Source organism: Folsomia candida, unplaced genomic scaffold (assembly GCF_002217175.1).
Source record: "Folsomia candida strain VU population unplaced genomic scaffold, ASM221717v1 Fcan01_Sc002, whole genome shotgun sequence".
NCBI classification, from domain to species: domain Eukaryota; kingdom Metazoa; phylum Arthropoda; class Collembola; order Entomobryomorpha; family Isotomidae; genus Folsomia; species Folsomia candida.
In genome coordinates this window covers 5,241,525-5,264,781 of record NW_019091194.1, presented here as the reverse complement: position 1 = coordinate 5,264,781, position 23,257 = coordinate 5,241,525, and the positions used below count along the sequence as shown (strand labels likewise).

General features: G+C 35.8%; 7 protein-coding genes across 10 annotated transcripts; 4 read left to right on the top strand and 3 right to left on the bottom strand.

The window, feature by feature from the left end:
• Positions 1-410: 410 nt before the first annotated feature.
• LOC110844786 lies at positions 411-1,433 on the top strand. Its single transcript, XM_022091074.2, has 5 exons — positions 411-555; positions 652-792; positions 883-918; positions 998-1,118; positions 1,199-1,433. Exons 1-5 carry the CDS (start codon positions 499-501, stop codon positions 1,294-1,296), a joined length of 453 nt encoding a protein of 150 aa, XP_021946766.1. The 5' UTR covers positions 411-498; the 3' UTR covers positions 1,297-1,433.
• Positions 1,434-2,989: 1,556 nt separating this feature from the next.
• On the top strand, positions 2,990-6,954 carry LOC110843993 (ABC transporter G family member 20). 2 transcript variants are annotated; one of them, XM_022090074.2, is made up of 18 exons: positions 2,991-3,226; positions 3,372-3,602; positions 3,696-4,010; positions 4,085-4,121; positions 4,182-4,213; positions 4,287-4,325; positions 4,398-4,491; positions 4,561-4,717; positions 4,777-5,020; positions 5,108-5,258; positions 5,337-5,514; positions 5,592-5,707; positions 5,777-5,847; positions 5,920-5,985; positions 6,061-6,087; positions 6,178-6,350; positions 6,423-6,509; positions 6,589-6,852. In XM_022090074.2, the coding sequence occupies exons 1-18, from the start codon at positions 3,210-3,212 to the stop codon at positions 6,807-6,809; spliced, it is 2,256 nt and encodes a 751-aa protein (XP_021945766.1). In that variant the 5' UTR covers positions 2,991-3,209; the 3' UTR covers positions 6,810-6,852. The 2 variants fall into 2 exon arrangements, with proteins under 2 accessions (XP_035704023.1, XP_021945766.1); XM_035848130.1 differs by having other exon boundaries at positions 2,990-3,226; positions 4,085-4,213; positions 6,589-6,954.
• A 1,110-nt stretch (positions 6,955-8,064) lies between these two features.
• LOC110844432 (palmitoyltransferase ZDHHC15) lies at positions 8,065-9,959 on the bottom strand. Its single transcript, XM_022090632.2, has 8 exons — positions 9,763-9,959; positions 9,507-9,675; positions 9,315-9,426; positions 9,155-9,231; positions 8,952-9,084; positions 8,684-8,874; positions 8,322-8,611; positions 8,065-8,232 (listed from the first exon to the last, which is right to left on the bottom strand). The coding sequence occupies exons 2-8, from the start codon at positions 9,660-9,662 to the stop codon at positions 8,178-8,180; spliced, it is 1,014 nt and encodes a 337-aa protein (XP_021946324.1). The 5' UTR covers positions 9,663-9,675; positions 9,763-9,959; the 3' UTR covers positions 8,065-8,177.
• Positions 9,960-10,239: 280 nt separating this feature from the next.
• LOC110845212 lies at positions 10,240-12,251 on the bottom strand. Its single transcript, XM_035848275.1, has 3 exons — positions 10,828-12,251; positions 10,663-10,743; positions 10,240-10,570 (listed from the first exon to the last, which is right to left on the bottom strand). The coding sequence occupies exons 1-3, from the start codon at positions 11,878-11,880 to the stop codon at positions 10,511-10,513; spliced, it is 1,194 nt and encodes a 397-aa protein (XP_035704168.1). The 5' UTR covers positions 11,881-12,251; the 3' UTR covers positions 10,240-10,510.
• A 565-nt stretch (positions 12,252-12,816) lies between these two features.
• LOC110844426 (serine/threonine-protein kinase ppk4-like) lies at positions 12,817-15,105 on the top strand. 3 transcript variants are annotated; one of them, XM_035848127.1, is made up of 3 exons: positions 12,817-13,130; positions 13,212-13,514; positions 13,598-15,105. In XM_035848127.1, exons 1-3 carry the CDS (start codon positions 12,893-12,895, stop codon positions 14,929-14,931), a joined length of 1,875 nt encoding a protein of 624 aa, XP_035704020.1. In that variant the 5' UTR covers positions 12,817-12,892; the 3' UTR covers positions 14,932-15,105. The 3 variants fall into 3 exon arrangements, with proteins under 3 accessions (XP_035704020.1, XP_035704021.1, XP_021946319.1); XM_035848128.1 differs by having other exon boundaries at positions 12,818-13,130; positions 13,212-13,502; positions 13,595-15,105; XM_022090627.2 differs by having other exon boundaries at positions 12,818-13,130; positions 13,595-15,105.
• A 272-nt stretch (positions 15,106-15,377) lies between these two features.
• On the top strand, positions 15,378-16,801 carry LOC110844427 (probable endochitinase). The gene is made up of 4 exons (XM_022090628.2): positions 15,378-15,591; positions 15,681-15,876; positions 15,962-16,219; positions 16,308-16,801. Exons 1-4 carry the CDS (start codon positions 15,520-15,522, stop codon positions 16,643-16,645), a joined length of 864 nt encoding a protein of 287 aa, XP_021946320.1. The 5' UTR covers positions 15,378-15,519; the 3' UTR covers positions 16,646-16,801.
• A 3,042-nt stretch (positions 16,802-19,843) lies between these two features.
• On the bottom strand, positions 19,844-21,380 carry LOC110843735 (leucine aminopeptidase 1). The gene is made up of 4 exons (XM_022089763.2): positions 21,092-21,380; positions 20,655-21,002; positions 20,160-20,581; positions 19,844-20,051 (listed from the first exon to the last, which is right to left on the bottom strand). The coding sequence occupies exons 1-4, from the start codon at positions 21,318-21,320 to the stop codon at positions 19,950-19,952; spliced, it is 1,101 nt and encodes a 366-aa protein (XP_021945455.1). The 5' UTR covers positions 21,321-21,380; the 3' UTR covers positions 19,844-19,949.
• Between the last annotated feature and the right edge of the window lie 1,877 nt (positions 21,381-23,257).

The following is a 23,257-nucleotide window of genomic DNA, read 5'->3' as shown; positions in this document are numbered from 1 at the left end:
TGTGTGAAATACCACTTTCTTGCAAAACATGCAAATAATTCATAGTCGAAAATAGCTGACCCCTCTGCCCAATCTTCACAATAACCTCACGCTGTAGAGTGGGTGAGATCAGTCTGACTTTTACGTAAGGTGAGAAAAGCAACTCAACAAAAATTGAGGAGAACCGGTTTTATTTTTTTGGTTGAAGTGACCAAAGAAGCATCGCATAAATGACGTACGTGTACATATATTTGTTATTAATAACATCATATTGAGCAGACAAACACAAGTACAAAGTCAAACCTATGCATTTTTCTGTGTGTCATGCATGCTTGAAACCTATTGGTACTTTCCTCCTCTTTTGCATGCAATCTGATCTAAACCAGGTAAAATCATATCTGACTCATCTTCCTGCAAAACCTATATAATGTGCAATCTCTTCAAGCAAATCACTCATTGCTTCACAAGCACCAGTCCGACAGAATTATCAAAATCTTCCTGTAACTAAACTCACTCAAAATGACAAGTTGTCTCAAGTTTTCTCTGCTCTTGGTCTTTGCAACTGTTGCAATTTCGGTAATTATTTTCACTATCTGTTACTAATAAAGAATATATTTATACGTGTTTAAACCGTCCAATCAGAATATACTAAATAATTACAAATTTTCATAGATTGTCTACACTGCGCCACCTCCGGAACGAAAATGCCGCACAGTTTGGACCGATCTGAATAAAGAGGAGTTGAAAAAAATTGGAATTTGTACAAAGGAACTAGGATGGAAAAGTGGGAGAGAAAAGTCTCAAAAGTCAACCGTGAGTAAAATTATCTTTGTCTCAAAATTCGTTCCCTTCAATTTAATTCAAGCAGCTATATAAATAAAACGAAAATCTGTATTATTCCAGTGCACAATGAAATGTGTTTTGATCAAGGAAGGTTTGGTAAGCTTTTTCATTTTTGAAGAGAATTTAGTACGATTATGTGTACAGAAAAGAATTATGCAATTATTTTTATCAATAGATCCAGGAAGATGGTCTAATTTCAATTGCGAACTACAACACTTACATCGTTGATCACTTTCCACCATCCCTCCTTGAGCGGTCAAATTCGACGTTTTATCCATGCTTTAAACTCTTTGAAGGTAGATGCTCGTCTTAAATATATATTTATTAAGTGATTATGTAGTAATTTGGTCTAAATTAAATGTTCATTTATTTTCAGGAACAAATATTGAAGTAGATCCAGACTGCAAGGAATACGAGCCCTTTACTAAATGTCTTACTAAACGATTTGCTGATTTATGCAAAGGCCTTCCATGAGCGATTTGGACTGTTGGATACATTTATTCCTACATTTCATATCTTATATAAACAATTATATTATAAATACGTACTGATACACAATTTTATTAAATAATTACTATAGATTAATGAAATAAAATTCTTGTAAACTGCAATTCCTTTCATGGCATTCAAATACTTTTCTTATTTTCCAACAAAATTCAACACAATCTTGCACATCTTCATACATACAGACATGCATACATGGATGCGATGGTATACACACAATCATAGACGGCGGATAATTGCATATAAGATGCACATTTGTTAAATTAATTTAATCCGATTTATTAAAGAAATCAACACTTATTTTCCCATAAAACAATAATTTAAAAATAAAATGTTAGTAATTCAGGAATCTTTCAAAGCATCGAATGGTTTTCTTTTCATCATTCATCCATCTACGTCAATTTATGTACATATCTGGAGACTGATGGATTACATAATTTGAATGATCAGTATTACAGCATCATAATCCAGATTATATTATTTTCCTATGTAATTCATTGATTTGAAAGCATACGAGTTATGTAAACGTATGCACACCGAATAACGCAAAGATTACTCATTCATCTATAAAAAGACCGAACGTGTTGGATTTCATGACCTATAAATTTGCAGGAAAGGGTTAAATTTGATATGTACATATGTATGTATCTATGTATATAAATAAATTTGCATTTTTCTTAAGGCGGAATAGCATGCTGGCTGATGCGGGGTTTTTTGTTTGAATTGTTGTGTCTCAACTTTCCCTTCCTCCATGTATTCAAATGGCGATTTTGAAAAATGTTCACCGCCTTTCGTTTTTAACAATATGAAGATATAAATGCACCTAAAAATCGGTAATTTTTAGGCTTACATAGTTAGGAGATAAAAATTTTGATTTTTTTCTTCAACAAGAAGATAAATATAAAATAGATGAAAAATAATCAATAAAATTTAAATATTTCCTCATTGAAGAAAAAAATCAAAGTTTTTATCTCCTAACTATGTAAGCCTAAAAATTACCGATTTTTAGGTGCATTAATATCTTCATATTGTTAAAAACGAAAGGCGATGAACATTTTTCAAAATCGCCATTTGAATACATGGAGGAAGGGAAAGTTGAGACACAACAATTCAAACAAAAAACACGTGATACAATGCCACGTTAATACATCAAACGCCTGTAGTTTTTATTATTAGACCATCAATTCAGGAACTGAATTCATTTATTTGGAAATAAAATAAATTAATCCAGGAAATATGTACTTATTGTTATGTCAAGCTATAAAAATTATTAAGAACTGAAAACCATAGGCATCAAACCACACTAAATTTTGTAGAAATATCCGCAAAAAATATCTATTATTATTTTTTTATTATTTTGTCTCATGTAAAAATTTCTTCGCAATAACCCCAAAAATCGCGTCATAATGGAAGAAGAGGACAACTACTTTCCACAAATCTTCATGTTAACCTTAACCAAGCCTAAATTGTCTGCCAAGTGTTGCTTTATAACCGGTATTTCAACCAACTACATAACTTCTTGTGTAAAATGGGTAAAGAAAACAAATATATCAGACGCATGCAACATTTTTTCAACTCATTTTTAACATGGTCAGAAGCAGACTCAATGTTTTCCTCGTTGTTCTCCCTTTACTACTTTTCTACGATTCCATAAATTGCTCAACTTTCGCATGCAACACGGCTCATAATAATGAGCTAAATATGCACTAACTCCAGTCCATAGTTCAAGTTCATGGATCTATATAAATCCAAACTTTGCTAGCGTTCTGGTCATTCTTGTCGTGAAAGTAAATCTGACACAATCACAGGTGACACTCATCCTCAGTACATAAATCCAAGGAAAGTAATTAAATTAAGTCGACACAAATAGTAAGAGGAAAAACATGGACAATAAAATTGTGTAAGTAAAAATCTGATTTTTTTAAAAAGTGGCACATGATACTAAACTTATACAGAACGATGTTTCTGTTGGAGAGGAATTTTTTTAAGATTAAATTTATTTCGTGGGTTAAAAATAGTAATTATTTATATGTAACACTTTTCAGCACTCCATGGAAAAATCATGGAAGTTACAACATCCCTGCGGCTCATGACAACCCGGGCTATGAAATGGACACAAATTCATACTCTGCAAGCCACAATGGGAACGGAAATAGTGAAAGAAGAAAGAGCAGCAGCGTCTCTGCCGCCGTGAGAATTCAGCATGCCTCCAAAAGTTATGGATCTGGCCCGAAAGTCCTCAACGATTTAAACATGACCATTGAAAAGGGAACAATGTAAGTTGTTTTTACTGTTTATGAGATTCATGCACTGATTTGTATGTCAAAGGGTCTTTATTACAATGGAATGTTCCATTATGCTTATTCCAGTTATTCTCTTCTGGGCTCATCCGGCTGTGGGAAGACGACCCTGTTGTCGTGTATTGTAGGAATTCGCAACTTAAATTCGGGAGAAATTTTCGTCTTTGGTGGAAAACCGGGTTCTCGCGAAAGTGGAATTCCAGGCAAGCGTGTAGGATACATGCCCCAAGATCTTGCATTGTACAATGACTTCTCGATTAATGAATCAATGCAATACTTTGCTGCTCTGTATGACATGAGTGGTCGGGACTTGAGAGAAAGTCGCGATTTTCTTATCAAATTCTTAGACTTGCCTGACGCTGATAGACGCATAGGAACGTTGAGGTTTGTATATTTGCATGATACGAATGTAAAATTTGCATCCATGAATTAAAGTAAGGTTTCATTTCGTATTTTAGTGGTGGTCAAAAAAGAAGAGTTTCTCTAGCACTTTCTGTAAGTAGAAATATTTCAGAACCAGCTTTTATTAGTACTAATAATTTTTTTATTGCACAGTTGATTCATTCTCCTGAATTGCTTATCTTGGAGTAAGTTTCTAATTTTTATGTTTAATTTAAATTTTCAAGTCAAATTTAATTTATGTGTTTTCGTTTATTTCAGTGAACCGACCGTAGGGGTCGACCCGTTACTCAGGGAAAAGTGAGACTAATTTTATTTTAATTCGAAACGTTTGGTTTAGTTATACCATACGCCTTTATTACTTTGTCATAGCATTTGGAACCATCTCTTAAGTCTCGTTGCAACAAAGAACACGACTGTTATCATTACCACTCATTATACGGAGGAAGCACGTCCATCAAATAAGGTACGTATGTAACATTGCAACGCATAAGTTAAAAAATTATCTAATACAAAAATTTGCTTCTCCACGTAGATCGGACTAATGCGAGGTGGACGCCTCATCACAGAGTCCAGTCCGCAAGAATTGCTGGACAAACATGAAACCAACTCATTGGAAGATATTGTGTTAAAATTGTGTCGAAACGATGATATGAACATGAACACTCCAAATTTCCAGGATAGAGGAAGCTGTACGTTTAAAATATCTCGACTTAATTTATTAATTTAATTCACTTTCCTTGTATTACAGCCATTCGCTCTTCACTTAAATCTGTCTCAAACATGTTTGATTATCGCAAATCTTCCTCCATCGCGTCAATCCAGGACCAACCAAGTTCTCCGTACGAATCAACTACGTCTTTCCAACGGATTAAGGCTTTAGTGGCCAAAAACTACGTGGTCATGACGAGGAATATAATCCTCCTCTTGTTCATGATGATCGTCCCTGCAACACAAGTTCTCGTCATTTGTCTGGCCATAGGAAATGATCCAAAGTATGTGGTTTGGTTCTCAACTCAATGGATTTAAATTAAATATGTATGTACATCAAATTCAACTAAACTTTACACCTCTAATTTCAGACCGATGTGGATGGGGGTTGTGAACCATGAAATGAATCACACGGCTTGTCCGCCAGTATCATTAATGGATCGTGTTACGAAAGAAGGATGCGACGTGGAGAACTTGAGTTGCAAATTTCTTGCGGAAATACCATCGGATACGATTTACCTGGTGTGCATATAACGTTAAAAATGTAGCATTCAGACAACAAATCAAATTCCTAATTCGTGTTTCTGCTCTTAATTCCAGAGAGATTACGCAACGGACGAGTTAGCCAGAGATGCAGTGAAAGCTGGAAAAGTGTGGGGATTCTTTTCATTCCCAGAAAAATTCTCGGATAACGTGTACGAACGCGCTGCAGGGGCCAATACGATTGAAAATGAAACCTTGCAAGGATCCTATGTCAATGTGGAGATGGACTACTCAAGTACTTAATTCTGAACTTTTTCAAATTATGCAGCATTAAAAATATCCGCTAAGCAAACTCATGTTTCTCATGTTTAGATAAGCAAATCGCTTCTGCCATCAAAAAAGAAGTATACGACGCGTTTGAAATATTTCTGAAGGATATGTTAGTCAACTGTGGATTTTACAAGGAATTGGCAGAGTCACCGATTCGGGTGCGTATTAAATCTCAATGTTATCATTTTTATCCTATGGATCCTTACAAGTTTTGCTTCATACTGCAGTACTTGGACCCCGTATATGGCACAGATGACACAGATTTTAAGGAATTTATCGCACCAGGCGTGCTATTGGCGTGAGTTGGAAATTGAATTTTGTCAAAAAATATTGATAGTTTGTTTACAAAATTTCATTTACAACTTTTCAGTATGGTTTTCTTCTTTCCCTTGTGCTCAAGTGGAGTGTCATACATCTGGGACAAAAAGCAGGGAACGTATGTGCACAAAATTGCTGAATGTTGTACAGCATTTTAGTATAAAATCATTTTATTAAAATGTATTTATTTTAGGCTGGAGAGGAGTATGGTCGCCGGAGTGTAAGTAAAATTCACTAAACATTCATTACAAACTCACTTTATATTCTAAGATTTGAGCAAACATTAAGAGCTATTTCTTACTTGATACAGGCAAAGTTGGGAAGTCATGGCATCATTTTTTGTAACCGAAGGAATCGTCCTCGTGATCCAGTGCATTTTCTCCTTTTCCATAATTATCTATTTGTTCAATATCGAGATCTTGGGAAGTACGAGTTTAGCCATTGGAATCACGTTTATGATGGGATTGGGTGGAGTCTCAATGGGTAAGTTTAATTATTATCAAGATTTTAAAGTAGTTTTGGCAGATTGCTTAACTAAAGTTAAATATTTTACAGGGTTTTTAATTGCTTCGTTCTGCGATGAGGAAATTGAGGCAGTGATGATTGCGATAGCCTCATTTTTCCCAAATATCATTCTGTCAGGTTGGAATTACTACTAAATCCGCACAATTAAAAGTAAGCAATTGAGGTCTAATTTTAACTCGAAATTTTAAATTTCCAGGAATTATCTGGCCCACTGAAGGAATGCCGATTGTCATGCAATACATTACTTATCTACTCCCATGTAAACTGGCGTCTGAATCGATCCGTTCAATTGTTAGTAGAGGCTGGGAATTCACCCATATTGGAGTTTGGCCTGGATTTGCTACAACGGCGGCGTGGATTGCCTTGTATTGGTTGTTGACTTTGTTGATTCACAGATATAGGTTTTCAAAGAGGTAGTTCTTAGCCCTAACAATTTTCTGAGCTTAATAATAAATATATGTACATACAGAAGTAGTCAATATAAATCAAATTATCTTTGTAAATAAATATTGAAAGAATAAATAAACCAAGTGCTTTATAACTTTTGCACACATAAAATTCCACTCATTTGCAAATGCAGTTATTTCAAGTTCATAATAACGACATAAATTTATTTAGTATTTTAAAATTTACAATGGAAAGGATCAAATGTTGCATAAAAAACCCAAAATATTTTAGACGACGACATTTCCAAACGGTACTGAGGAAAATTAAACAAGGTCAAGTTACTTGTACAGATTCACAAATTCACGTACTTACTTAGCCCCCGAATTGTTGCAAGTATGGACTAGAATCCTCCCGTCGGTGATGGAGCTGTAGCCATCGACATGAATTGGTCCACCCAGCACCACGGCGTGTTGCATCCTGACGAGTCCCCAAAAAAGTTCATCATCGACATCGGTGGCATCATCATGTTGTTGGGCGTGGCTCCATTGTACATGTCGGTGAATCCATACACCGGTTTACCGTTTACTACAGCACCTCCAGTCGATATCCCAGAAAATACTCCATTACCAAAGTATGGGTACGGCGGATACATCATTTGTCCTGTAAGACGCTCAAAATTGAGTTTTTGAACCGTTTGAATTGTTTACCTATTAAATTTGCGTCGAAAGCTTACCGTTAATCACGCCGAGTTTAATGAAACACATTAAGAAAATTAAGAACTTCATTTTTTTAATTTTCAAATTTCTCGCGATACACTTTTGCATGAAGTAAGCTTTAGCTTTCGTCTGTTGGTTGAAGTTTGACTAAGAAAAGGAACTGGAAATTGTGTGCTAATAACATTTTACAAAAAAGTAGTTAAAGATATTATTTACGACGCATTCAAGGCATTATGCGAATAAATCAAATTGATACTTGTCATTGTTGTGCATATATGTGTTAATACATAAATGTGTAAATGATTGCATAACACATTTTTACCAATTACAAATATTCTTGAATGCTTCAAGAAGTTTCTTATTAGGTCATTATTTTCCATTCGTTTTTATTATTTTCAATTATTAGTACGTACATAGCTTGCCAATTGAATATACACATGTACATATGCAAGCCACCAAAAGTAAATGCATATGTAAATAAATATGTTCAAGTATAGATTTTGTCGCATGAAATGAAAACATGAACCATAGTATAAAATCATTTTATGCTAAATAAATTCTATCAAATGTGGGGAAGAAGACATACATATACACGTATGCTTATTTATTGTACTTATCTGACTAATCCTAAATGACTGACTGTACTAAGGATAAGTACATATCTACATACATTCCTATCATGTTAAACTATGGAGTTTTCTTTTCCTATTTCGTCAAATTGATTCGCCTTGGCAAGCCTAAAATTCAACCAATGAATTGTACAGACGTATTTTGTTCGAAGTTTGTAACGTCATAGAAAGGAACAAATTATTCATGCTTATCATACCCATTATCAGAATCAGCATTACAAGAGATTGGACTACACTCTTCATTTGCACTTCTTAATCTCGAGTGCCTGGTCGGAAAAGTAATGCCGTCTCCTAGACTAGAAAATATGGGGAAAGCCCACTTTCTTTTATCACGCCCAAAAACTTCCTCTATGTTGTCAAAGATGCCAAGATAAAATCCCTTCTTGTCCGGACCATGGGTAAATATTGCAGGGTGAAAGAACTCGACAGTGCTCCGGTTCATGGGAAGAAGGTACAAATGCGTGGAAAATAACGGGGTCACTAGGATCTAGAATTTCAAAAATAGTATTTACTACAATTTGCAATGCATGTACTTACTCATGTAGACTAGATTTCTAACCAGCCACATAAATACGACAGCGAAACCAGACATGATGTTATAATGACCAAGAGTGCGGATCTCTTCATTCCATGCCTGAATAAAGTACGGTAGTGCTAAACATGTGACCAGGAAACAGTAGGTGAAAGCATAGTTGACAAACAAGACGAAAAATTTGTAATTGTCAAAGGCTATGCAGTTGTTCACCCAGGCTGGAAAATTAAACAATTATCTATAACTTTACCATTTTTTAATGCAAATAAAGCGTTACATATACACATGTTCTTACGGCAATGATGATCACTTTTCAGAAAGCAACGCCCACAAACGTTGCAATGATGACATCGATCGGGTTTAATAATCCAACATATTTCACAATAACGTATTTGATTTTTAATAGATCTCGTTTCTAATGTCAACTCCTTAATGCGCAATATTCAGTTAGTTTTCGTCTGTATTTTGGACAAATTCGATGTTTTTTAAAACATTTACCCGGCTTTGTGTAAATTTTTGTAGAATCTCTGAAATCTCTTCGTCACTTTCTATAGTTTTGATCTTATGCACTACATCTATTCGCACAAAACAAGGTTATCAGATCACATGGAACTTGATGGATCCCATTTTGGCTTTTGTAACGAATAGATTTGCTGACCTTGAGGAATTTTGAATTGGGGAGGAACAGGTTTGGAGCACGTTATCATAGTTTTAAAGTAGGCCCAGAAGAAAAATATAAATGACAAGTGATAGACGATCAGTGTGAAGCTCTTTAATAATCATACATATTAAATTAGCAATCAAATTAGTAAAATATTTTTATATCGTCAATGATTTTGATTAAAAATACCTTTTCCCAAATGCTATCCATTTCAAATAAACAAATTTCAACTACAAACACATAGTAGCCCCATGACATCACCACGACAATAAATATCACTGGAACCCATCTTAACACACGAAATAAGGGAGTCCCCCAAATTCCGTTGTTCCTCTCCTCTCCCATTGTCTCTAGTGGCCTGAAACATATGCACACATGGATATCGATAAGATTACTTGTAACTTACAATGATGGGTTGGCTGAAATAATTCGAAACGATTATTACGTTTGGATACTATGCAAATATCCGACGTAATTTTTGTATTAAATTCTTAGCACAGGTATTGAAAATTTGAGTGTTATACTCAAAAATAATAATATTTTCTAAATGTGTGAAATTCAAAACACAAACACTCCAGCATCTAAAGTTGTTTAGTCTGTAGTAAATTAAACTCCAACATTATTCTCATATACAGAATTTTACATACATATGGAAGTATAAGAGTGCGAATTACACAACACAGACTTTGCGTATGACATATGCAAATATGTCTTGCTTAGGCTCAAAAACCGGTTTAGATTTCCTTATTTCGCTGAATGTATCATGGCGTATTTCCACGTGCTAATCTTAACAAAAGTACGTAAACAATGAATAAATGGCTATGGCTTCACAAAGATTCCTGGCTGTGTAACTAGCCAATTTTATTGCTCTTGTTCCTAAATTTCTGGTTAATAAAATGTGAAGAACAATCTGCTAATGGCATTTATTTTTTCAATTGATACTTCCAATTTATTTAATCTGGTTAATGGTACGTCATACCTATGTATTTACTTGTGCACATCATTAAATTGTCTGAATCAGGAATACTTGAGCAGGTGCATATATGTACTAAATTTAGATATTTGAAGCGGTCATAAGTACATAAATAATTTTTATAAGAGGAATCAAATATAACGAGGGCGGCATTAATGCAACTAATTGCAATTCCTGATCGATGCAAATTGAAGTAGTTTTTCTCAGTTCCTTATCAATTTCAACCGTTCCCTTGAAACTGGATAAGTACAATTATGTACGTTGTGACAGTTCCAACAATCTGTAAAGAAAGAAAATGCATACAAGGTTTATAAAAGTGTAAATTGAACAATTCACGTCAATGCTTTCACTTGATTGATAAAGAAGTCTCACCGGTGTTACAAGCCTGAGATTTAGTTTAAAGAAATCAGTCTGTACATATAAAGGGCAAGGTTTCTTAAACACTGGTACTTTCTAAAATTAGCAACAGTGGAATGAATCATAATATAATAAATACACTATATGTTGCACATATTTATTTATACAAATATTACTCACCTTAATATTCATTAGCATTTTTAAATCCCGGACAATACCTTTACTTTCACTTTCTAACTCTGATCCCCTCTTACAAACCAAATATATAATGTAAAAGTAGAGTCCAATCGTCATTAAGTCATGCATAACAGCCACACGGCTTGGAGAATTGGCACTAGAAGTAGAAACGAAATAGGCCGAAAAAACAACTCGCGAAAGACTATGAATCATATCAAGGGTGATCCAAAATTTAAAAACTCGATTAAAATTTTGAACCTGAGACTCCAATGAGGCATATATATTTAATATTAATTCAGGATTTTCATCATTTTCATGCCCTTCAACCTTCCCGACACTTGGGAAATTCCTGTATTTTTCCGTAACAGCGAACTTTAATTGCAGTAGCAACTCCAAATACCAGTTAAGATAGTAAACCACGACAAAACTAAATATAGAATGCAAGTACCCCAGAGCGACAGGTGTGCAATAGATATAAATAAATCCAATGCTGGCTGCAGGGTCGAGAATCAGGTTATAATGGACTTCTATGATTCCGAGCGCAATTAAAATCATGAATATGGCAACTTCAAAGACAAACGATTTACTATGACGGTTCGTCATCGGTGCTCTGATACCGTCGTCACCACCAACGACATCATTCCGAATGAAATTCCATAATGAAACGGACAGCGCGTGAATGTCGGAGTGCAATTGTGCCAAAGACTTTCTTTCAAGAAACATTCCAACTTTGATAACGACAGCACATACGAGATGAAGACTGGACTTGAGTAGGACTGACATGTACAATGTGTTGGATTGGCTTTGTCTCTTACGAACATGCAAAGGTTGGGATTTTACTTCGCCGAGGAAGAAAACTGCAATTACGGACACGGCCACAGATGAATAAAATACAACGGGAAAAATGGAAGCCCAGAAGGAAGATTGAGATGGCTTCTCGTGTAAATCGGGCAAAGGTATAATAGCTGAAACTGAATTTCTTGGTTTGGTGTTTATGTGAATTGGAATTGGAAAGTATCCTAAAAATTTAAAAACCATCTTTGGAAATGTGTCCATGATTTTGATTTATTATAAATATCTGAAATGCGTGTATTTTTTAAGCCTGTTAGTCCTTCTATTCGCTTCTGAAATAGTTGGTGCAGTATTAATATAGAGTCAAGTTTCTTTCTGATGACCAAATGAAAAATAGGAGTAGATTAACTAGTAATCAATTTAATGGGAATGGGACAAGTTATGTATTAGTGGGTAACCATATTTTATAGAACCAATTTCATTTCATGTGTCAACAATATCAGTGATCAAATTAATTTAGGTAATACATAACTCCATTTATGTACTTGGTATACTACCAATGAAAATAGAACGGAAAATCGTTAATTTCTAAATCATGTTCAACCAGGAGTGCATCCGAATTTAAATATATATCCTGTATTTTTTTCAAAGTACTTAACTCAATATAATTCATAACTTTACACTTTGCATGTTAATGAGAATGTGTATTAATAAACATCAGAGGAACTGACAATGAGAATAATATTCTGTTCCTTCAATATATGTGTGTATGCATATTTATTTATGTAGTACGTCCTTATTTATGGACCCTTTATTACATAAGTTCAAAATAGTGTACAAAGTTGATTTACATCTGTGTGTACATAAGTTTTAGTACAAATGACTCATTTTGTTTGTGCATCAACCTCCCGTACTCATACGAAACATGTATAACTTCTAACGGTCTGAAATTGAATGCAATCTCAAATAATTATTTACACTTACAAAATATGGATTGACGAGAATACTGGCTGCTTTAACTTAATCTACATACATATAGTTTGCTTAGTGTAATCTCGTAATACATAAATAAGTTTATTATCTTGGTACGTATTTTTTACTGTAACCATTAGCCTCCACTTACATACATCCATGCATACATTTATCTATACTGCCAATGCAAAATTGTTGTTTGCTTACTTCCACACATGGTAAATTGCTTAAATGAACACATCCAAGCATCATTACATAACGACAGTATTACCACCGTCGCCTTCCTCAACATTTCAGCAAAATAATGTCGCATCCAATGCAACCCCCATCCCCTTCCGGAAACAGTGCTTTTCCATATTTCCCCCCAATTCAGCCAGGCCGTGATCCCATTTCCGAACTTAAGGAACTTGTTGAGCGAGAAAATAAGGAGCGTCCACTTGATAAACGCATCGTCTTTACAACTCCCGATGCCGACTTCATCAATAACGAGTGGGTGTCGGTGTTAGAGTACACGAGCTCGAAAACTGGGAAAACTTATCGTGGTAAGAAATTCATTAAAAAATTACGATAATTCACTACCAGACACGAAATACAGTTTAAACATTTTACAATCGAAATGACAGAGATTGGTCGATCAATTGGGAAAAAGAAATTGGCAGCCAGTGAAGCATGTCGACTAGTCCTCTCAAAATATCAGGAAGACACCCAACTGAATCCATCATTTTCCAGGATGGCAATTTTGGAAACGCGAACTCCAGTCACAACAACCCCAAGTCCCACATTAGTGTCTAGTAATTCTGCACCAGAAGTATCCCAAGCACTTGACACATCCTTATATTCGCCAGTATCGTCATCAAGGTCCCTTCCTTTAAGTAACCAGTTGGTCTCGTCAATTAGTCCAGACTTCAATAGGAGTAATTCCTCTCGTAATTCCACAATTGTACACATCTCCATAAAATTCATCGCTATCCTTAACTAATTTAAGTCTTTGCATGCCTATACATAGTAGATGAACAACAACACTCAACCCCACAATTGTCTAACCATAAAGGAAATGCGACACAAGTAGGACATTCAATATGGATATACCCAGACATTATCCTTGGTAAAGGAGGAATGGGCCGTGTATACGAGGGTTATCATGAGGACCCCTCTAAACGGGCTGCCGTGAAGAAGGTGAATCTGTCCCAAAGCAGCAAAAGCAATCTTGAAATTATTATACATAGAGGTTTAGATCATGCCAATATTGTCCGCTATTTCGCATCCAATCCAACTCAACTAAATGGAGACACATTTATCGCAATGGAACTTGGAGACGATACTTTACAAGATGTAATTCGCTACGAGAAATACAAATCTCGCTATGACTTGCGAAAATACATGACACAAGTTGCACAAGGACTTTCCTTCCTTCACGAAGCAAAAATTATTCATCGGGATTTGAAACCAAGGAATATTTTAATTTTCAAGGGAACGATTGCGAAGATTGCTGATTTCGGGATTAGTCGAGAAGTAGAGAGTATTGATGAAGGAGGGGTGACAATGCACGTTGCTGGATCACATGGGTGGATGGCACCTGAAACTTCCAATAAGTATTCTGGACACGGGGACATATTTTCATTCGGGTTGATAATTTTTTACACAATGAGCTACAACCATCGACACGCTTTCGAGGAAAAGGGGTACAAAAGTGAGACTGCTTGGACGAGTAGCTTAAACCAAAAGATATCCACAAATGACAGTCCGCACTGGCACTATTTGGAGGAAATTGAGGACGCCGTCTCCCTTCGTAACTTGCTCACCCCGTTGTTATCTAAAGAACCAAACTCCAGGCCAAAAATTGACCTGGTTCTCGAACATCCATTCTTCTGGGATGGTTTGAAATTCATCAAATTCATCACGGACACCGCGAATGAACTGAAAAAAGTTAAGAAAGAACTCCGCAGTGAGCTTGATGAAAAGTATGACGCTTTTTGCATGACCCTGTTCAAGACGCATGTAAATTGGAAGATGCGACTCTGTGATCTCGTGAGGTTGAATCTGCTGGTTAAATCCAATCATAGCAAGACTTACGATGCTGGGTCGGTATTATCGCTCATTGAATTTATTCGAGATAAGGAGCAGCACGCTGTAGAGTGGAGGCAAAGTCAAGATTTGGTCGAGTTAAGGGATGTTCTGGGAACAACGGATGAAGCTTATGGAGAATATTTCACTCAACATTTTCCTGAATTGGCCACTTTTCTTTATACGCACATGCAAGAGATAGAGTTTCAAAATGTGTTTGTTAAAGTGAAGCAAGAATTTTATAAGCTGAATTGCAAATCTATATTTGATAAGTTGTAATATCTTGAGTAAGGGTTTTTACGCATTTACATAATTATCTACACATTTAACAATATTACAATTCATGACTTTGGGAGGACTTAGTTGTTAAAATTCATAAGATAATCACATATAATGCACGTTTTGCCACATGTTTTTATTGATGTATGAAATAAATATACGAAATGCATAAATGTAGGTCATAAAACATATTTATCTATGTACATACATGCAGCTACATATTTTAATCTTTATGCAAATTCACCGAAAGACTCTAAATGTATTGGTAGATGTTGGCTGTTTCCTTTCAGTAGAGTTATTTCACAGAATTTGTTAAAATAAATTCACAATACTTCTCTTATCAGAAATTAATTAAATGATAATCGATTACGTGCATCAATACATTTTTGGTGATAACTTATTGGCCGATAAATAGGCCAGTCTTTTCACTCATGCAAATACATAAAATATGTGGACTTAATTTTCCTTGTTCATTACTCAGCATATATTTGATGAATGTAGTCTGGACTTTAAATAAAACGTCGTGCACTCTTGACTAAAGCCATTGATCAATAAATTCATTATTGACGTAAAACTATTCTGGGCGACATGGATCCTAAGATATTAGTGTCTGCGATATTGCTACTTTTAGCAACGCCGTCTTTGACAAGAAGGGCGCAGGTATGAATACATTTTAAATATTGCAACAATTTACAAAATATTGATCCGATATAATTATTTTTGACATGACGTTTTTTGTAATTATGCAGAGTGGTCGCGGTCAGGAGATAATTGGACCGATCGATTTCGATTGCCCACAAAACGGCGTCTACCCCAATCCAGACGACTGTTCTCAATATATCGAGTGCTGGATGCAAGATGCTAATCTTTGGCAGTGCACAGATCTTATGCTCTTTGACTTAACTTACAATGGATGCAACTACGCTCAGTATGTCCACTGCCAAGGTAAATTTATTTCAAGGGAGTTTACCTAAAGATAGTTCAGAACAGTTAGTAAAGTATTTCATAAGCTCAATATTTTTATTTCAAGAACGACCTAGGCCAACAAATGTACCGTCCCCAAACACCACACCCTCCACAATCCCAACGACAACATCCAACGTCACAACAACTACTACGCCAAGGCCACCAGAAGATTTCGATTGTCCGTCGGACGGCACTTTTGCACATGAGGAACGCTGCGAATATTATTGGACTTGCTGGGCCGGTGTGGCAGAATTGATCCACTGTCAGTTAGACTACTTGTTCGATAGGGTTTACATGGGCTGCAATTTTCCAGAATTAACAGGTAATCAAGCTCTTTATTGAATCTGCATGCTAAATATAAGTATAAGAAAATGCACTAGAATTTACGCATCTCACTTAAAATTGTGTAGATTGTGACCACCGGTTGAGACCAAATGGGAGTGCTACAACTACGGCAAGAACGACGACGACACGTGTCACGACAGTGCCAACGACACGCGAGACGACGCCATTTGATCCGACCGCAACGACGGTTCCTACGACGACCAGGACTCCCGGTGGCGAATTCGAGTGTCCCCCAGGAGTAGAGGGAGATTTTCCTGATCCGGAAGATTGTGGGGCATTTTATACTTGCGTGGGTGGAATTCCGTATCACAATTTTTGTCCCGACGGACTTCATTTTAATCCGATTACAGACTCGTGTGACTATCCGGACAATGTGGATTGTATGGATAGACCGTCAAAGTAATATTTAGGATGCCGATGTATCAAGTGCATTTATCATACATAAAAATTTTGCAAATTTAATATAAACACATCTGAATCTGTGGTTCTGTATAATGTTATTAAAACTTAGAAATAATAATTTGGTAATGCTCTGGTCAGCAATCAACCAGAAAATTGACATGTGTAAAGGTTTATGTCATTTGAAGAGAAGAAATGAGAACGTGACGTGTTTTTCATACTTGAATTGCGAATATTTGCACTGATTACATATGCACAAATCAAGTGGGTTCAAAAATTTGTCGTTGTCCACATGCATGTGGAATTATTATGACGCATTCATAATATGTAACGCATTGTTAAAATATGATAAGATTGCAATATCAACAAATTAACTTGATTGACATTATTCTCGATACACGAGTTGCTCGTCATTTCCAAAAACTGGAAAGGGTTTGTATGTACATAACGTTCATTCGTCTATGCATGCATCTATTCGCCTACGTATCCATGAGATAATCAATATTTTTATCGTATGCACAATTAATGTAATTTGCTCAATTATCAGGAAATAACTTCGATACCAATTTGGTCAAAATTGTCAACCCATAGACGAATTTTCATTAATTTGTCACAAAATTCGACAACCTACATAAATGTAAATCGAGTTTGACATTCTTGAATTGTAAATATTTATATGCATCGGTAAATTACTTGAGGTATGTAATGCCGCAATAATTATTGGTGTAATAATGGATAACCTAAAATATTCTATCGTCCAATTTAAGTAATATGTTACTCGTATTTATCTAGCTGCAAAGTTATTGCTGAGATAAATACGGTGATGTGTAACTCCATAATTGAAGGGTAGCTAAATCAGGAAATTGGAAATATGACACGGTGATGACAATTTAATAGATCTATTTGAACAACGGACTTTCAGGCGAATCTAATACATACCTAGTAAATACAGATACTTACTCAATATTAGCTACAATTACTACTGATATATACATAGTTCGTACACCATGGTATTTATTTCGTGTGTACAAATTTTCGTCAACGACTAAATAATTTCTTTGAATGGATGATGACAATATTATACATTTATTTTATTTAGTAACTACAACCTTGGACAAAATGTTCATGCTGTGAATTCAAAATTACGATTAAAATGATTTTGTCCCCGCGTGCATTGAAAAATTTTCAAAATTCAGTAACTTTCCTAAATTTTGGCTTCGTTCCATTTCATTATAATGTGAAAACCAATAAATTCGTGTCCATCAGATCAATAGCTTTTAGAACTGCAAATTTGTTAAATATATTTTTACACTTCGGCAAAGTCTTCTACCTTATTTTTCATCTTCACCATTCGCATAATCAGAAAAACGTTGATTGTGTTGAGAAGTTTTGGTTATTCATTTTTCTTATCGCTACACTTTGGACTTTAGGTGAGACTTTTAGCAAATGGTTTTATCAAGAAGAAGTGTTATCTTCCTGGAACAAAATTCTTTACCTTGATGCTCAATCTATGCAAGGTGAATACATCAATTTTTTGATAGCGTCGTTGTCAGTGCAGAGCAGACGTTGTCGGATAAGAAATCAGTTGGACATCAAAGTTGTCGAATGTTATTTTTGGAGATGTAATATACCAGCCATTACTACCTTTATGTATAACACGTATTTGTAGTCACGTCCCCTACAGTTTCATCCGACAAGTTCTTTCTCCAAATGATTTCTTATCCTACAGCTACACGAAATCGAATTTGATATGAAACCTTTGAAAATTTAATTGCAGATTTCCCACGCACACTTAGCGAAAAAAATGCAATCGACATATTTTATTGGGACATTCTCTTCTTCAGACTTGTCACATATTCTACAGCAATTTTAATATCACTATTTTATTTGGCCAAACCTGCTTATAAACAATTTTTATGCAGCGTTCTGATTGTAGAACGACCTCCGCAAATATTTTCTGTCATTAAATGTTATCCCTTCGAATTATACTGTCAGCTCGCCCTCACATTTCCGTTAGGTGTTGGACAAATCCTACATTTCTCGGTCCTACTTGGATTCATACTGAAGGTGCTTTCAATACTGCGGTAATTTAAAATAATAGGTCAAGTTAAATTGTTGATTTATTTGCTAACTAATATTGCAAAAATGTAGGAAATGCAAACCTGGAACTAAAATACACGTGAAATACATTAATCTACTTCACATTCTGATAAAGGATTACACGAATTGTGGTTATATGGATGTGCCTTTGGTTCTCTGGAGCATGGGGCTAATTTTAATGTTCGGTGTAACGGCTTCTATCAGGTTCTACGGAAGAATTTATCTCATCGATTATCTTGTAATTTGTAAGGCATATCATACCTCGTACATGTCATTTGGGTATCTTCATTTTATTGGGAAAGTGGCGAAACGGAGTGAAGATATATTATCTGCAGTTAAAAGTGATGAAAGGAGAAAGTTCTGGAGGAAGAAGCTCAAGAGCATGAAAATCTTAGGCCTTCGGAATGGCCCTATTTCAATTTTGAGGTACAATGCTATCCACTATTTTTATTCGGTATTGATCAATGGAATCGTTACCATCTTGTCAGTGGTTCATCATTCTTAGAAACAACTAGTGCTTAATTGTCGACGACAATTTGTCGTTTCATGGTAAAAAGATCTTAAGAAACTGAAATGACTAAATGTAATTACCTAAATCGGAAGACATTTATCGTAATTATTAGGTATCTAAATAAAAATTTTATAAATGAGTAAGGTGATCAAGTCATGTGCATATTCATGCACTTATAAAATCAGATATATAAATAAATCCTGGTTACGTACACAATTATTATATTGCAACTGCACTTTTGTCTTACAACTAAATAATAAACCATTACAATAAATACATATAATCATAGGATGTGAGTGAGTCGTACATACGTCACAATGGATACCATATTGCTGTTGTCCGTTGAAAATGTTAAAATTTACCACATGCTTCAACCATGTCAAACTTTGTGTAATTTCTTTGTAATGAAGAGTACAGTAAATTGAATCACAGTTTAAAGCTGAATCCATACTTCATTGTCTTGTGCTGCTCCTAACCCGCTTTTTTGTTTGATGTTTTACTCAAAAATATCACAACGACAATTACAAATTTTGACCAATAAAAAGTCGGATTAGGAGCAGCATATGATAATAACGGAAGAATGTATGAAGCTTAAAGCTGGACTTCCGGTTTCTGTTTTATTAACGCAAACATAACTTTAAATTATGAAATTTTATTCAGAATATATTATATACAATCATAAGATTTTATTATTCAATTAAAGAGTCCCAGGTTCCGACATTTCCACAACGAATCCCAGCGACAATTTGACATATTCGTTAACCTGGGTGAATCCCACGGATGCAAAGTTATCACCAACCTGATAATAAATTAATTTCAGCACCATGAGTAAAGTAATGTGTTCATCTTAATCATACAAACATAGTAATATGAGAAAAGGGTAAACGACCAGCGCCGTAAAACCCACCGAATGCATCCTGGGGTGGAAGACGACCTCTGCAGGGAACCCTGCTGGGAATCCGTAACTGGTCCATGACGCGTGATCCGAGCACCCATATCCGCAAGTCTTATTGACCCAGGTGTAAGTGCAGTAGCCATCAACTAAAAGTCGGAGGAATGCAGTCACTTGAGCGTTGACGTTGTCAGTGTAGATTCCAATTTCGTCCCTCCCTGAGACATAGTATCCCGGGACGTCAAAGTTCACCATCCCCACGACGTTGACCCTGTTGGTGCTGTAACTCGAGGCAATAGCTGCAGATCCACGGAGACCAACCTCTTCCGCGGCATACCAATGAAACTCAATCGTCCTCTTTGGAATATATCCGCTTTCAACAAGAACGCGAAGGGTTTCCAGCACGACAACAGAACCACTCGCGTTATCATCGGCACCTAAGTACATTCGGAATGCAATTAGGACCTCGTGACAAATTCCACGTACAAACCTCTATTTTTTAAGGCCTACCTGGGGCACCGAGCGAGGAACCAGCAATATTTATTGAGTCTTGATGAGCTCCAATGATGACAATTTCGCTCCTAAGAGTGGGGTCGGAGCCAGTAAGCCGGGCAACGATACTGCTTTGGGGTCCGAATGTGTGCGTCACCTCATTGACGGTGGCAGATCCCGCGTAGTTTGCAATGCTTTCCTGAACTTGGGCGAAAAGCCATCGCTGGGAATCAATTCCGGTTTGGGCTTGGTAGTACCTGTTATGGTAGCTGCTGAAGGTCCTGATAAAATCTTGCATCCGGGTAATGCTAGTTCTTCCAAGAAGGCCGTTTACGGTAGATTGGAATCGAAGAGTGGTTGGAATTGCTGTGGAGAAATTTCCAAATCATATTTACACACATACAGATATAAATTGAGTTCGTATTTATACTAATCTGCATTTCTATAAATCTTACCTTGGACATTGACATCTCCCTCTTTAATATCTGGGAAATTGTGGTCCGTGATATCCATAAAGTTTTGATGCTTCGAAATCAACCCCCAAATTTCGTCCTCGTCCATCCACTGACCGGGACCTTCGAAGGTCGTTTTAATGAGACGCTTCCCAGCTTTGGCTTCTTCATCTCCGTGTGGGCATGAAGCTACCAAAGCAACGCCCAAGGCTACAACTAGCACGAACTTCATGTTAATGAAATTGCAGTGAAATTTGTCAATCGATGAGGAAAAAGTGACCAAGTAAAGTTTTGAGCTTTGTTTTATAGTGCATGAAATATCTGGGGAAATAATGACGATACAAATGTCAAGTACTTGAAATTGTTGATAAGATTTGTGCATATGGATTCCCCATCAATGAAATACATACTGGTAATAACTGATCATGGTACTTTCTAATTTATGGATGTAGATATGTAGGATTAAGAACTAATGCAAAATATGTAAACGCAATGTTTCATTGCGTTAAAGGATGCCGTAATTTCAAAAATTTGGGATGCCTATGCAATGGGAACAAAGCTGAGATAAGCTTCGAAAGTTCGCACATAAAGTTCCGTATTTTGATTGGAATTTCCTATACATAGAAAATTCCCATTTCCAGGTTTAAAGATGTTCCAATACGTGGTTGTCGCATTAGGCAATTTGTAATTCGTTAAGTCCAATTAAGAAATTTGACAGCTCGGATAATTGATTAAGTGACTGGACAATACATTATAATATCTGAGGATTGATCGATCTGTTGTTGGGTTGATGACATTGCAATATTGACAATTTTGCACACGGAACTAACAACAAGTAACTGGAATTACAGATATTCGCGTTTCGCATCACCTGATGTAAATCATATAAAATAAAGACACAAACTTTCCATATTGCATAAATCCGTACGTTCGGTTAATCACTTCAAAGTCATTGCCAATGTCACATAAGGCCATATTATGCAGCTTATATACGTGCAATCGGTACATTAATCCTGATTGATTTGTTACAATAAGCAGAAAATAATTAATGACCCCAAAACAACGTACAATACGTGGTTTTCCTTATTAGCCGAGTAAGGGCAATAACATCAACGGAGTGTCGGATCGCCAAAATTGTTTTTTTTTCAAGCACCAACAACCTTCAATAATTTTTGTAAATTTCATATCTTATTTATTATTACTTAACTAAATTCATTTACATATGCATAAAATTGTGAATAAGCATATTCCTTAAAACAACCAATATTTTTAATGCTCAATAAATAAACTATGTGGATTAATGTGTAATTCCTAATTCCATAAATAATACATATAAGTATGTGCATATAGGTACAAATACATGAGTTCATTCATGAGTCATGACATGAGTTCATTCAGCATATCGCCCTGTTTTCCCTGCAAACTTGCCATCGATAAAGTAGTTGTGCTCCATGGCGCAGTTGACCAGCAGTCCCCTCGGTGGTCTATATTCTTCTAAACGCTCAGATCTCAGGAAACTCGCCTCCATGCACCGCTCCGCCCAAGGCTCCGCTTCCCCATTGTAAAATTCGCCAATAATCCATTGAAATATCAAGTTATCCTTTGGATTGATCCTAATTTAATTAGTCAACAGTCAAGAATCGCATATAAGCGTATGATCCAAACGAAACGATCCTCTCCACCCATTTTTCTTCTCTAGCTCTCAAAAAATGTCAACATTTTCTGACAACACTTTCTGGGGAATTTAATAAGATGTGTGAATTTAAAAATCTAATTGACATTTCTCTAGATACATATTCGTTCCAAAATAAGAAGACAAAAGCAGATAAGTTATGAATCGGGTTCATCGGGCTTAGAAATCATTTGGATCACACGCATGCGTACATATATGCATTCATAATCCCGATCTACTTATAGAATTATGCATACCAAGTTTCTCTCAAAGGGATGAGAAAGTCTTCAGTGAACAGTGAATGGAATTTTGATGCGACGTGCGGGATCCGATCTTCCCTGTCGACAACGCAAATTCCAAGAACTGTGGCGAAAATGCGCCATGACATGTCAACCACCCAGTTGAAGACAAATTCATTGTCGGCCTAATTAATAAATTATTTATTGATTCGCTTTGTATAATTTTTAGTTCAATATCTTTGCACTTGGCGGTTGCTC

What these genes read in the sequence shown, in the direction of transcription:
- LOC110844786 (XM_022091074.2), top strand. Translation starts at nt 499, where the DNA reads ATGACAAGTTGTCTCAAGTTTTCTCTGCTCTTGGTCTTTGCAACTGTT. An exon ending in TTGCAACTGTTGCAATTTCG is followed by an intron (nt 556 to 651) that starts GTAATTATTTTC and finishes AAATTTTCATAG; the next exon opens with ATTGTCTACACTGCGCCACC. An exon ending in ATGCTTTAAACTCTTTGAAG is followed by an intron (nt 1,119 to 1,198) that starts GTAGATGCTCGT and finishes ATTTATTTTCAG; the next exon opens with GAACAAATATTGAAGTAGAT.
- LOC110843993 (XM_035848130.1), top strand. An exon ending in GCCATAGGAAATGATCCAAA is followed by an intron (nt 5,021 to 5,107) that starts GTATGTGGTTTG and finishes CTCTAATTTCAG; the next exon opens with ACCGATGTGGATGGGGGTTG. An exon ending in CATCGGATACGATTTACCTG is followed by an intron (nt 5,259 to 5,336) that starts GTGTGCATATAA and finishes TCTTAATTCCAG; the next exon opens with AGAGATTACGCAACGGACGA.
- LOC110844432 (XM_022090632.2), bottom strand. Translation starts at nt 9,662, where the DNA reads ATGGGAGAGGAGAGGAACAACGGAATTTGGGGGACTCCCTTATTTCGT. An exon ending in AAAAATTTACACAAAGCCGG is followed by an intron (nt 9,085 to 9,154) that starts GTAAATGTTTTA and finishes TTGCGCATTAAG; the next exon opens with GAGTTGACATTAGAAACGAG. An exon ending in GAAAAGTGATCATCATTGCC is followed by an intron (nt 8,875 to 8,951) that starts GTAAGAACATGT and finishes TTAATTTTCCAG; the next exon opens with CCTGGGTGAACAACTGCATA.
- LOC110845212 (XM_035848275.1), bottom strand. Translation starts at nt 11,880, where the DNA reads ATGGACACATTTCCAAAGATGGTTTTTAAATTTTTAGGATACTTTCCA. An exon ending in AAATGCTAATGAATATTAAG is followed by an intron (nt 10,744 to 10,827) that starts GTGAGTAATATT and finishes TGCTAATTTTAG; the next exon opens with AAAGTACCAGTGTTTAAGAA. An exon ending in ATCTCAGGCTTGTAACACCG is followed by an intron (nt 10,571 to 10,662) that starts GTGAGACTTCTT and finishes CTTTCTTTACAG; the next exon opens with ATTGTTGGAACTGTCACAAC.
- LOC110844426 (XM_022090627.2), top strand. Translation starts at nt 12,893, where the DNA reads ATGTCGCATCCAATGCAACCCCCATCCCCTTCCGGAAACAGTGCTTTT. An exon ending in AACTGGGAAAACTTATCGTG is followed by an intron (nt 13,131 to 13,211) that starts GTAAGAAATTCA and finishes TCGAAATGACAG; the next exon opens with AGATTGGTCGATCAATTGGG. An exon ending in CAATAGGAGTAATTCCTCTC is followed by an intron (nt 13,515 to 13,594) that starts GTAATTCCACAA and finishes GCCTATACATAG; the next exon opens with TAGATGAACAACAACACTCA.
- LOC110844427 (XM_022090628.2), top strand. Translation starts at nt 15,520, where the DNA reads ATGGATCCTAAGATATTAGTGTCTGCGATATTGCTACTTTTAGCAACG. An exon ending in CTTTGACAAGAAGGGCGCAG is followed by an intron (nt 15,592 to 15,680) that starts GTATGAATACAT and finishes GTAATTATGCAG; the next exon opens with AGTGGTCGCGGTCAGGAGAT. An exon ending in TCAGTATGTCCACTGCCAAG is followed by an intron (nt 15,877 to 15,961) that starts GTAAATTTATTT and finishes TTTTATTTCAAG; the next exon opens with AACGACCTAGGCCAACAAAT.
- LOC110843735 (XM_022089763.2), bottom strand. Translation starts at nt 21,320, where the DNA reads ATGAAGTTCGTGCTAGTTGTAGCCTTGGGCGTTGCTTTGGTAGCTTCA. An exon ending in TTCCTCGCTCGGTGCCCCAG is followed by an intron (nt 20,582 to 20,654) that starts GTAGGCCTTAAA and finishes GAATGTACTTAG; the next exon opens with GTGCCGATGATAACGCGAGT. An exon ending in TCCACCCCAGGATGCATTCG is followed by an intron (nt 20,052 to 20,159) that starts GTGGGTTTTACG and finishes ATTTATTATCAG; the next exon opens with GTTGGTGATAACTTTGCATC.